Below are 12,345 nucleotides of genomic sequence, written 5' to 3'. Positions count from 1 at the left end.
CAGAAGGAAGTGCAACAGGCGGCTATGGATAAGACGCCAAATGGAAAAGTCCCTACCATAAGAGTACTGAGAGGACAGGATCAGCCGTTCTCAAATCAAGATCTAGGGATGATGAAAAAATATCATAGGATGTACTCAGCATTGGCCACTTATGGCCTAACTGAGGAGGAAAGCGCGATGATGGAAATGTTAGAAAATGATATGTCTTCAGAGTCATACCTCATCACTGAGGATTCTAGCATCGGCTTAAAAATCAGTTATCAAGCAATGATGGAGAATTATAAACTGGAAGCCAATACTGATAACTTACCTATTTCTGATGCCGACCTGACTTACCTCCGCGCCCACCATAAACAACATCCAGCTGCTGAGATTTATGGATTCACGCCCGCCGAGAGCAAATTACTAGATAATTTGTCCAAATACCTGCGGGCTCGTGCAATCGAGTGGCAAGCAGAGACAGAGAAGGCGTCCACCAAGCTGACAACTGGGGCCATTGAAGAATTGAAGAAAGAGCAAGCCAGTCTCAATCAGAAGTTGAAGGATGAAGAAATGGTAGAAGGTGCTGCCACGAACAACGGTAAGCAAGACGATTATGGAGACGAGGGTGATGAGGAAGTCGATTATGGAGAAGAAGAAGAACAAGGTGACTACGATAATGAAGCTGGAATCGACTACGACATAGGAGATGACACAGCTTTTGACATGGAAACTTTATCCCCATTTTACAAGGGCGAGGCCGCCTTTGGAAAAGGAGAAGGTAATACAATGGACATCAACATGGTTTATGTCCTACCTTCCGAACTCAAAGCTCAACCAGGTCAGTCAAATGAACTGATCGGCGACTTTGTTGCCGATCAACAACCTCGATTTGAGATTGATGAAGCTGTTGCCCAGTTGAAGGATGAAGACGGTCGTGTGGTACTCACAAAACCAACGGCCAAAATGGCTCAGCATTTGAAGCCGTTATACATCACGGCTTACATAGAGGGATATCCAATAACGAAAGTTTTGGTGGACAATGGTGCAGCGGTTAATGTATTACCTACAGCCGTTATGAAGAAATTACGCAGAACTGAATCCGATTTGCTACCTTCGGACATCACAGTGAGCAACTTCTCTGGCGGAAAGAGCAGGCCAAGAGGTATCCTCCCACTCGATGTCACAGTGGGGGAAAAGACAAACATGACAGCTTTCTTCGTGGTCGATTCATCTGCTCATTACAATGCATTGCTTGGCCGCGATTGGATTCACCAGAACTTATGTGTACCTTCTTCCCTGCATCAAGTTTTGATCTTCTGGCATGGAGACAAAATTGAGGTCATTCCAGCAGACAATAATCCATTTCAAGCATCCAACAATGTAGTAGAAGCAAGGTTTTATGAGGACGATATTGGTTATTTCACTTTCAGTGGACGAGATAGCAAGGGCCGACCTACCCAAGTTACGGCCCAGAAAATTGTCAACCTAGGGAGTGAGGATGTTTTTCAAGATGCAGAACGTCCAACCCTGGTTGACCTCTTCAAGGACAATATCAATGTCTAGAGACCCAAGGTCTCTAGAAAGAAAGGCCGCAGTCCGATCTATTTTAGGACGTTTGCTGGCCTATTGGGCCGACAGGATTACCAAGTCTAACTCGGCCATCAACTTGATGGAATATATTGCAGAACAACAGGAAGAAGAATTGCAGTTGGAAGATATCGGCCCAGCCCCGGCCGAATTAGAAGATACTGAAGCCGAAACTCAAGATCCTGTAGACCAAATCAACTTGGGAGATGAAGATAATCCTCGGCTAATCTCTATCAGTAGACTTCTCGATCCAGAACTACGAGCAGCGATGGAGGCTTTATTACGAGAATATAAGGATTGTTTTGCATGGGAGTACCATGAAATGCCCGGGCTCGATAGACGCTTAGTAGAACATGTATTACCTCTTAGCGTTGATTGTAAACCTTACAAACAAGCTCCTCGGCGATGTTCCGCCGAGGTACAAATTGAAATGAAAGAGGAAATTGAACGATTACTACATGCTAAATTTATTAGACCTGCTAGATATGTGGAATGGGTTTCCACCGCTGTACCTGTAAGAAAGAAAAATGGCAAGATGAGAGTATGCGTTGACTTCAGAAACTTAAATTTAGCAACTCCAAAAGATGAATATCCTATGCCAATGGCCGATCTCTTAATTGATGGAGCGGCCAAACATGAAATATTATCTTTCATGGATGGTCATGCCGGCTATAATCAAATATTTGTAGCTGAAGAGGATGTCCATAAAACCGCCTTCAGGTGCCCAGGATTTGTTGGAACCTTTGAATGGGTAGTGATGCCTTTCGGCTTAAAGAATGCCGGAGCGACTTACCAGAGGGCCATGAATGCCATTTTTCACGATTTAATTGGCAAAAATGTAGAGGTGTACATAGATGATGTGGTTGTTAAATCAAAAACCCGATCAGGACATCTAGCCGATCTTGAGCAAACATTCAAACGTATGCGAAAACATAAACTTAAAATGAACCCCAAAAAGTGTGTTTTCGGAGTATCAGCGGGGAATTTTCTTGGTTTTCTCATTCACCAACGAGGAATTGAAGTCGACAAAAATAAAGCTAAAGCCATTATCGACGCACCCGCTCCTTCTAACAAAAAACAGCTACAATCATTCCTTGGCCAGGTTAATTTTCTTAGACGATTCATCTCTAATTTGGCTGGTAAACTACGGCCTTTCTCTTCTCTACTTAAGTTGAAAATTGGAGATGAATACAAGTGGGAGCCAGAGCACCAACAAGCTTTTGACAAACTCAAGAAGTATTTAACACAACCCCCAGTGTTAGTACCTCCACATAAAGGAAAGCCGCTGAAGCTCTACATAGCGGCCACAACTGAATCAATTGGGAGCATGTTGGCTCAAGACAATGATCAAGGAAAAGAGCAAGCCATCCATTATTTGAGCAGAATCCTCACACCCGTTGAGATAAGATATTCGCCGATTGAAAAACTATGCCTCGTGCTCTACTTTTCGGCGATTAAATTACGACATTATATGTTACCATCAGTTGTTCATATAATTTCACAAACGGATTTAATTAAATATATGTTGACTCGGCCGATCATCAAAGGCCGAATTGGAAAATGGACAATGGCGCTTTCTGAATTTACTTTCAAATACGTGGCCCAGAAGTCAGTCAAAGGCCAGGCATTGGCTCAATTTCTTGCTGACCACCCTTCTGTTGAAATTGAAGATATGGAGAACGTTGAAATAGATACTGCACAAGTCGGCCAGATGTATCACGAGCCTTGGCTACTATATTTTGATGGCTCAAGCACCAGCGACTCCGCAGGGGCAGGAATAGTGATTGAATCTCCAACCGGCCAAAAGCATCAATATGCCTTCAAACTGGACTTTAACTGTACAAACAACCAGGCCGAATATGAAGCCTTAATAATTGGCCTGGAAGTATTAGAGGAACTTGGAGCAACAAGAGTTAAGGTGTTTGGGGACTCACTATTAGTCATCAATCAAATGCTCCAGGTTTTTAGATGTTCAAATCTCTCGTTGGCCACTTATTATGCCGCCGCACAACAACTGCTTAGTTGTTTTCATGATGTGGAATTTCACCATCTTCCGCGAGAACTCAATCGTGAAGCGAATGAAATGGCTCAAATTGCTTCCGGCGTCAACATTCCAGCAGGCCAAACTAACAAAATCATCAAAATTGAGAGAAAATCGTTGCCATCTTTGGCCGAGAGAGGTATGCCGGCCGATGTCTTTGAGCTAGACGTGCCACTTAGCGATTGGAGATTTTACATAATCCAACACCTTTTGATGAAAACTGATGGCGGTGGAAGCCGAAAAATTAGAATGTTGTCTAGCAAGTTCACAATTAAAAATGGTGAACTGCTAAGGAAAAGTCCTGGTGATGACCTTCTTCTTCGTTGCCTCGGCTCCGAAGATGCCCAGCTAGTAATGGCCGAAGTTCATGAGGGTATTTGCGGAGCACACCAGGCTGGGATAAAAATGAGATGGCTAATTAGGAGACATGGTTACTACTGGCCAACTATTCTTAAAGATTGTATTGAGTATGCCCGAGGTTGTGCTCCATGCCAACTTCACGGATCCATTCAGAGAGTTCCTTCTTTCCCCATGAATCCAATAGTGAAGCCATGGCCTTTTCGGGGCTGGGCAATGGATATAATTGGCCAAATCTCTCCCCCATCTTCCAAGCAGCACAGATGGATACTGGTAGCCACAGACTACTTTACAAAATGGGTTGAAGCCGTTCCATTCACCTCCATAAGTAGTGCCGAGGTGATCAAATTCATTGAGCAAAACATCATTCACCGCTTCGGTATTCCAGAAACTATAACAACTGACCGAGGATCGGTATTCATAGCTGAAGCCGTCATCAAACGGATGGCCGAGTATAAGATTACAATGCAGCAATCGACACCCTATTATGCTCAGGCTAATGGACAGGCTGAGGCCACAAACAAGGTCCTCATCCAAATCGTGGAAAAGATGATTCAGGAAAATCCGCGTGATTGGCACAATCTTCTATCAGAAACTTTATGGGCTTATCGGACCTCCAAACGCTCGGCTACAGGGACAACTCCTTTTGCTCTGACTTATGGACATGATGCAATTCTACCAATGGAAATGACAGTTAGATCATTGAGAGTCACAATGCAAAACAATCTCACAGCCGACGAATATAGTCAGGCAATGTTGCAAGAACTAGAGGATCTTGACCAGGCGCGGTTGGATGCATATGATCGGCTTCAAGCTCAAAAGAAGGCTGTCGCTCGTGCTTATAATAAAAAGACCAAATACAAGAGTTTTGGCGAAGGCGAGTTGGTTTGGAAAGCAGTGTTACCCATCGGCACAAAGGATCCCAGATTTGGAAAATGGTCACCAAATTGGGAGGGTCCGTTTATTATCGACAAAGTTCTTGGAAAAGGAGCATATCATTTGAGAGATAAAGATGGTGAACGACACGCAATGCCCATCAATGGCCAATACCTAAAGAAATATTATCCCACAATGTGGGAAGCGCGAGCTGCTGAATAATGGTGTAACCAAAAGATGGCCACTAGTTTATAATGTATATATGTTTAGGCCATCTTGATTCTGGCCGATGCAATTAAGCCGAAAAGATTATTTTTATCAGATTTCCAGTTTGTTTGCTAGACCATTATGCTTCACTTGTATTTACTACTACAAGATACTATCTATCCATGACCCAACGATGTTTATGATAATCTACCGGCAAGCAAATAATTAATTAAGTTTTTCATCGGCCCATAACTTTCAAATGTTTATAAAAACCGGCCAATGGCCGAGAAAAGAGCCACATACATCAATCATCATTCCTCGGCTAATAAATCATTAAGAGCTCCCAAGGTACAACTAGTGGCCTGAAGGTCACTCTCAAGTTGCATACACCTAGGCTCGGAAGCTTTCAAATCGGCCTCTATCTTCTTCAGTTGTCCTTGGCTTTGGAAACACTGCTTACTCCTCTGAATGAGCTTTTCCCCCACTTCTTGTCTCTCTTGTTTCAAGGATGCCAATTGTCTTTCCAACTCATTTATCTTGCCTTCAAGAGACTCCACAACCCGTTTTTGTTCCATACACCACCCAAACTCGGGAACCAAGGCTTTCTTCATTTGCTCACAAGCCGAGATTTGTTGTCTCCTCTTTTCTATTTCTTGGTAAGAACCAGCTGCACGGGATATTTGTTGGGTCAACACTTCTAACTTCTCACCAATAAGAGCTACCTTGGGAGGGGCAAAGTATTTGGCTCCAAGTAACAAATCCATGGCCACTTTCACTTTTGATAGTTGGCCTGTTTCCACAAATTCTTTTAATGGCTGCGTTAACGCTTCCTTTACCACCTTCAAAGCCCCATCAATTTCCTCCCTTGATGTCAATTGAGTGGCCGGTAACTGCAAAATGGCTGAGTAGCATTCTGGTTGGATTAGAGCATCGGCCGAAAATGCCCTCATGAAAGCCTGAAGTTCGGCTTCAAACCCTTGATTACCTTCCTACAATGACAGCCACTAACAATCAGTTCTTCAACATAATAAAAGGGAAGTAATCACAAAACATGTTTGGTGCATACTTACTAGTTCGTTAGCCAACACCAGGTGTTGCTCACTAAGCGACGAGGAGGGAATACTGGCTTGCGTTGAAGTTTGGGTGAGCACAAGTGTTTCTTCCATATTCATTGTCACAACTTTGCTTTCAGCCATTCTTTCAAGAGAAATTATCTCCCCCACAGGTTCGTCACTACTTGGTTGGTCATCTTTATCAATGGTTAGTTCAACGGATTCCTCTGTTTCACTAGGAAGGGCATTTTGGACGCTGGCCTTCTGCAAATTCATCATATAAAGTATGTCATATTTATGCTCAAGCTAATAGCCAATTCTTCACTCTGGTGCTGTGTCATACCTTGAATGTCTCTAGGCAACTTCGTTTGGCCACGCACAATTGTTCTTCGCTCTCAGAGGATTGCTCGTTTTGTTTTGCCAGTTGTTTCGCTGGAGGAGATTGAGACGTTGAAGACATGGTAGCACCATCTGTTATTCAAAGGATACAAAACAGAAATGCCATTAGCCATCGGCCATGATTCCTTACATAATGGCCGAATGCAATTCAAATTGATTTCAGCCTACCTTTGGCCGCCTCAGTGGCCGCACTATGGATGGCCTTTCTCTTTGTGCTCCCTTTAGCACACTTCTTCAAAGACTCTTGGCCACCTACAATCAACAAACCCCAAGTTAGTGAACAAACTAACAACATGTGCATAAATGAAAGTACACTTGGGGGGGCAACAACTTACTTATAGTTGGGATTGATCTAGCAACTTTGCTTATTATTTTACCACGCCTTACAGCTTTCGGCTTCTCTTGTGCCCATGGATTCCCTGCAAAAGCCGATCGCCTAGCCGACACCAACCCATCTTTAAAACGGCTACCTACTCGTTTCGCCCACCACTCTCTGAACTGAGAGGAACTCTTGCTAGTTGCTACTCTTGTCTTCATGGGAAAGCTCATGTTGTACACAAACGCCTTGTTATTCTGCTCAATGTCATCCTTGTTGGAGAAAACGGCTCGCAATGAACTATATCGGTTTGACGATTCCGGCACCGGAGCCGGTATAGCTTGATAATATCCCAGCTGACGACTGAAATAGGATGGTGAATATAACTCCACTCCACACTTGAGTGTTTTACCAGACAAGGCACCCCAGAAGAGATCCCTCATACCTATTGCACTCTTCCAAGCTGAACACGCAGTCCCCCATCTCGTCTCACTTTCTGAGGCGTGTTGGCTGATATCCATTGCAAGGTAGGATGGATACTTCCTACTGACACAAACGGCAAACTGTTCTGCAGAAAACTCTGGACACTTGAACAACACCTCAAAACACTCTTCTGCCGAATGAGGAAGTAAATCAAGAGGAGCCAATTGTTGCCCAAGAGTGGTGTCTACGGCCAATGCTAAACCCGGCTGTCTGAAAGTGGGAAAGTAAGTGTGCAGCCACAACTGAAAAATCCACAATGGCCCAGACCAATTTGGGTTCAGTCCTTCGGTCACACAATGGTGCAGACATCTGTATAAGTGGGCAAGCACAAATGGACCAAGAGCTAATGGCTGATCGCTTTCTTGTACTTCTTTACTTGCTAATGCTTCAGCCAATTTGTAATACTCCACATTCACTTTTTTAGAAGTTGTGCACACTAAGTACTTACATATCCAAAAGGCAAGAAACGCAGCATGCTCTACATGAGTTACTTCCATTGTCTCCTGCTGGTTTTCCTCTTTCTCTTCTGGACTGCCAATACTATCAAGTGACTTATTTCCCAAGCCGCTGTTAAACACCTCAATCCATGTATTATAATTGGCAACGGCTGGTCTGCCCTTACTTCGATCTCTTAGCTCACCACCAAGATCAATGTCAAACTTTCCTTCTGCAAATACAATGTCCACCACATGCCCATGTGGCGGCAGGCCTATAATGGCCGCTATATCAATCAAGGTCGGACTAAGTGCACCAAACTGAAGCTCCAGAGAGTTTGTTTGTGAACTCCAAAAACACATAGCGGCAGCCATCAAGGAGCGGTCACAAGGAATAGTAATGGTGGATAGCTTGATGGCGTCATAGATCCCAAGTCGTTTCCATATTTCCCCAAATCGCTTCTCGACTCGTTCTACCCACAGAATCCAGTTGGCCGTTTCACCAGGCCATTTTCCTGGTTTTGTTCCCCATGCTCCCCATGCTTTTCCTTCACTGAAATAACTAGAATCATCCACTTCATGCTGGCTCAAAATTTTTTCCACATCAGCCGGTATATCACTCTGGAAACTTGGGCCAAGTTGACGTACCCCACCTTCATTCTGGACTCGTTGTGTTATTCTATTCATGAAGGCCGAGGCATTCTTTTCAGTGGCTTGACTTAGTGCTTCCGCCAATGCAAATGAGCGTTTGGTGATACTTTTTTGCTTGCCTTCATAATTGTCTTCTCCGGTCCCTTTCGAAGCCATTGCTTGGACAACCAAGTCCTACATGATATAGAGCATAATTGGTTAGCACACCATGTTTCTCAGCGTAAACCAAGTTTCTAGTTATTCGGTGCTATTCGCCGAAAACCACGAAACTTGGGGGGGGCAAAAGCATATTACATGCATATGAGCCAAGACATTCTCGATATAAAAAAAAAAAAATATATATATATATATATGGCCAATTGTACACGGGAATACAATTATGTTTGACTAATTGCATTAAAGCAAGTCTTGGAAAGGTTAGTCAAATGGGTGCAATTGTATGCAAAATGGCATTAAGTGTAACTTCATAGGTTTAGATAATTATGAAGTTATGTCTGATTACACTCTTCATATTTAACTAAAATATTGGTAAGTAAAATGGCCGACACATGGGCCATTGACCCAGGCTCCCATGTCTAATTACTGTGCAAAATGGCCGACTGCTCATTCTTGAGGTTTTTTTTGTTTTGACGTGCAAATGCAGCAGGCGCATATGTGTATATATATATATATATATATATATATATATATATAATGGGGACCAGGGTGAATTATGACTTAAAGGAGTGTGAGATCATGCTTTTGTGTATAAAAAAAAAAAAGAGAACATGCAGCAAGCATTTATGAGCCATAATTACATGGTGGGTCTCATATATTTGGATATTGATTAGAAGTTATGAGTAGAGAGCAAACATGCCGCCAGAAATTATGAGCAAAAGCAATAAAGCAATTATGAACAGCATAATTCAAATAATTGCTTTAATTAAATATGGGTGACTACGGGGCCTTTGAATGACAAAGTCAAAAGTGTTGTTTGGTTAATTGTATCAAGCTAAATCTGGGTACTTGAAAGTTATTGCAGCACATATATAATTGTGTGGTGGACATCACATCATTGCACTACATGTAATTGGATATTGGTTAGAAATATTGAACGGGAGCAATTATGAACAACGAACAGCTGTTATGGGTCAGTGCAAGCTTAATTGCAATCATGAAGTTGTTTATTTAGTTCATGGTATGTGCTTTCGATTGCTGAGAAATTAAAAAAAAAAAACAAGTGCAGAATGACATAATTGCATAACTAGATAGCCCAGAACATGAACTTGCTTTTGAAAACCCAGAGCCGTACCTGCAATTCAATGATGTACCCAGTCACTGTATAGCTCTGATAGAGTGAGATTACTCAAAATCAAGAGATTCCCAGCTATGATTTCATGCTCTGGAACAAAAGGAGGGGTGATTACGCAAAGCCAAATTTGAAATATACAGAGGGAGATTCATCAGATTTGTCAGATCTGAGTTACAAACTCGAATGCAAAATTCAAAATGTGTAATACCTTTCGTGGTCACGAGGATCCGCTCGACTTCATACCCAGATCACTATTAAGAGGAGGAATTGACGAATTTGAAGATATTGGAGCTGCAAGATTCAATTCCAAGCTTTGACAGAGGGCAGCTCGTGTTTTACTAGAAATGGAAGAGTTTATTTTTGTGGTGATAATAGTAGATAAGGAGATAAAGTGATATAAAAGGGAAAAGTGAAAATTGCAAATGGGTCGACCCATAGAAAAATGGGTGCACAGCCAACCCGAAAGAAAGAAGGGAGTAATTGGCTGCCAATTTTTCCTTGTGTTGGCTACCTATTCTTTCAATTGGCTGCCAAGCTTTTGTCTTTACGTTGGCCAACTTGAATTTTTCCTTGTGTTGGCTAACCATCTTTCTTTGTTGGCCAACTTGATATTTTCTTTTGTGTTGGCTGACCCTCTCTCTTTGTTGGCCAACTCAAAATTTGTTCTTGTTGGCTTGCTTTCTTTTAGTTGGCCAATTTAAAATTTGATCTCTTGAGTTGGCTGCCACTTTCAATTTGGGTTGGCTGTCATTTTCTTTTGTGTTGGCTGACTTGAATTTCCTCATGCCTTTGGCCAACTTAAAATTTGAAACCCTTTGTTGACCTACTCTCTCCTCACTTGAATTTATTGGCCAACTTAAGGTTTTCCATGGGTTGGCCAACAAGAGCAACAAATTGACTCCCTTGATGGCTTACTCTCTTTTGTTGGCCAACTTGGATTTTCTCACTTATTGGCCAACTTGAGCTTTTTCCTTGTGTTGGCTTACTCAAAATTTGTTCTTGTTGGCTTACTCTCCCTCAAGTTGGCCAACTTGAAAATAGTCTCCCTTGATGGCTTACTCTCTTGTGTTGGCCAAACTTACACTTCCTTACTTTGGCCAACTTGAAAATTATTGGCCAATTTGAACTTCTTCATGTGTTGGCTTCCTTGAAGATTTTTCATGTGCTGGCTCCCACTAGCCACTCATTTAATGGCTAACTTAAAGTTTTTTTTTTCACTTGTTGGCCAACATGAACTACAAATTTGGCTTCCATGAGCCACTCTCACTTGTTGGCCAACTCCAGTTCTATCAACCGGCTAAACTCGAGTAAGTTATTTGTTGGCCTTCATTAGCCGATTTGCCTCTTCATTCTTTTGTTGGCCGATTTGATTAATAATCATTGGCTTCCTTGTATCTATTGCATTGTTGGCCACCAAAAGCTATTTTTCCTTGTGTTGGCCTACTAACGAACAACTCACTTACTCGAATATCATTTTCTCAAGTTGTCCTGTTACTTACTCACTAGAACATAGGTATAGATGCCAACTTATCAACTTGGATTTCGGCCAATAAATTTGGTTCGCCAATTTAGTCAATTTTCCGAAATCCCATTCAACGAAGAAAGTATGTTCTAGCCATCAGGGAGGTCATGTGGAGCATTAATACATGAATTTTCGAAGTCGATTAGGGGCTCAAGTTGACTCAAATTTCTCAACCACTCGGCGACATTCGCCGATGCTTAAGAAACTTGGGGGGCAATGTTTGTACCCACATTTGCATGGCCACTCGGACGTAGCTAATGTGCATAGTTATTGAATGATTTCTAGTTACAGTTTGCCACTCAACAAATAATTGGGCCGATTGCCAAAAATGTTGGCCGATGAATAATTGGACAATTCATCTGATCTAAGACGAGTCACATAAAAATAGGCCGATAGAGGGTTTCGAAAGTTTGGCCTTTGGTTATCGGCCGGCCCGTAGTCATTGGTTTATTGTCTAAAAGCCCATTGGCCAATACTCTAATTGGTTTCCAATCCGAACTCAACTTAGAAGGATAATGGCCGATTGTCAGAGAGGCCAATAAGCGATAAAGATGAAATTTGATCAAGTAGTATTTCAGTCGACTTGAAATTCATGTCAGCCGATAAGGAGAATTCAATCCAAGATAGCCTACTTCAAGATTAATTGCAGCCGTTGATGACGTCCATCAAAGCCAATCCGGATAGAGTCCAGCGTCAAGTCAGCCGACGATAAGTATTGAAGCCGAATCAAGATAGAGTCACTGAGGCAAGAAGAGGCCGAATTCCACTCAACTTCAAAGAGTCAAGAGATCAGTTCAAGTCATAAAGCAGCCGATATAAATAGAAGCATCGACAGAAAACACACACACAACTCCAGAAACTCAAGCCATCAAGCTTTTCTTATTTCGTTTTACCTTTTGCTTAGGTAGAATTTCCGTCTGTTTCCTTAGTTTATTTGCTCTGCTAGTTACAATCTCAGTTACTTTGCCTTTCTTGTAGCCTAGTATCGATTTTGAATTGTTCTCTTTGTTTTCTTTCAAACAATAGTTAATAATTTGCAGCCATTCTAGTTTTCAGTTTCGTTGTTATTATCTTTTATTTGCTTCTTATTGTCTTTATGCTTTACTTGTTTGATCGTGCTATTTACTGTTCGTTGTCGCATAGTAGC

At 42.1% G+C, this 12,345-nt stretch overlaps 1 protein-coding gene across 3 annotated transcripts; it reads right to left on the bottom strand.

Moving 5' to 3' along the window:
• Window positions 1–5,246: 5,246 nt before the first annotated feature.
• LOC112184249 lies at window positions 5,247–10,040 on the bottom strand. Of its 3 annotated transcripts, none has more exons than XM_024322514.2 (7): window positions 9,885–10,040; window positions 9,677–9,766; window positions 6,837–8,559; window positions 6,670–6,753; window positions 6,446–6,573; window positions 6,121–6,366; window positions 5,247–6,039 (listed from the first exon to the last, which is right to left on the bottom strand). In XM_024322514.2, exons 3-7 carry the CDS (start codon window positions 8,539–8,541, stop codon window positions 5,362–5,364), a joined length of 2,841 nt encoding a protein of 946 aa, XP_024178282.1. In that variant the 5' UTR covers window positions 8,542–8,559; window positions 9,677–9,766; window positions 9,885–10,040; the 3' UTR covers window positions 5,247–5,361. The 3 variants fall into 3 exon arrangements, with proteins under 3 accessions (XP_024178282.1, XP_024178284.1, XP_024178283.1); XM_024322516.2 differs by having other exon boundaries at window positions 6,879–8,559; XM_024322515.2 differs by lacking the exon at window positions 9,677–9,766.
• Between the last annotated feature and the right edge of the window lie 2,305 nt (window positions 10,041–12,345).

The sequence above is a fragment of the Rosa chinensis genome, chromosome 2, assembly GCF_002994745.2.
Source record: "Rosa chinensis cultivar Old Blush chromosome 2, RchiOBHm-V2, whole genome shotgun sequence".
In the NCBI taxonomy this organism is placed as follows: Eukaryota; Viridiplantae; Streptophyta; class Magnoliopsida; order Rosales; family Rosaceae; genus Rosa; species Rosa chinensis.
The sequence above is the reverse complement of the archived record's forward strand: the minus strand, read 5'-3'. Positions and strand labels throughout refer to the sequence as shown.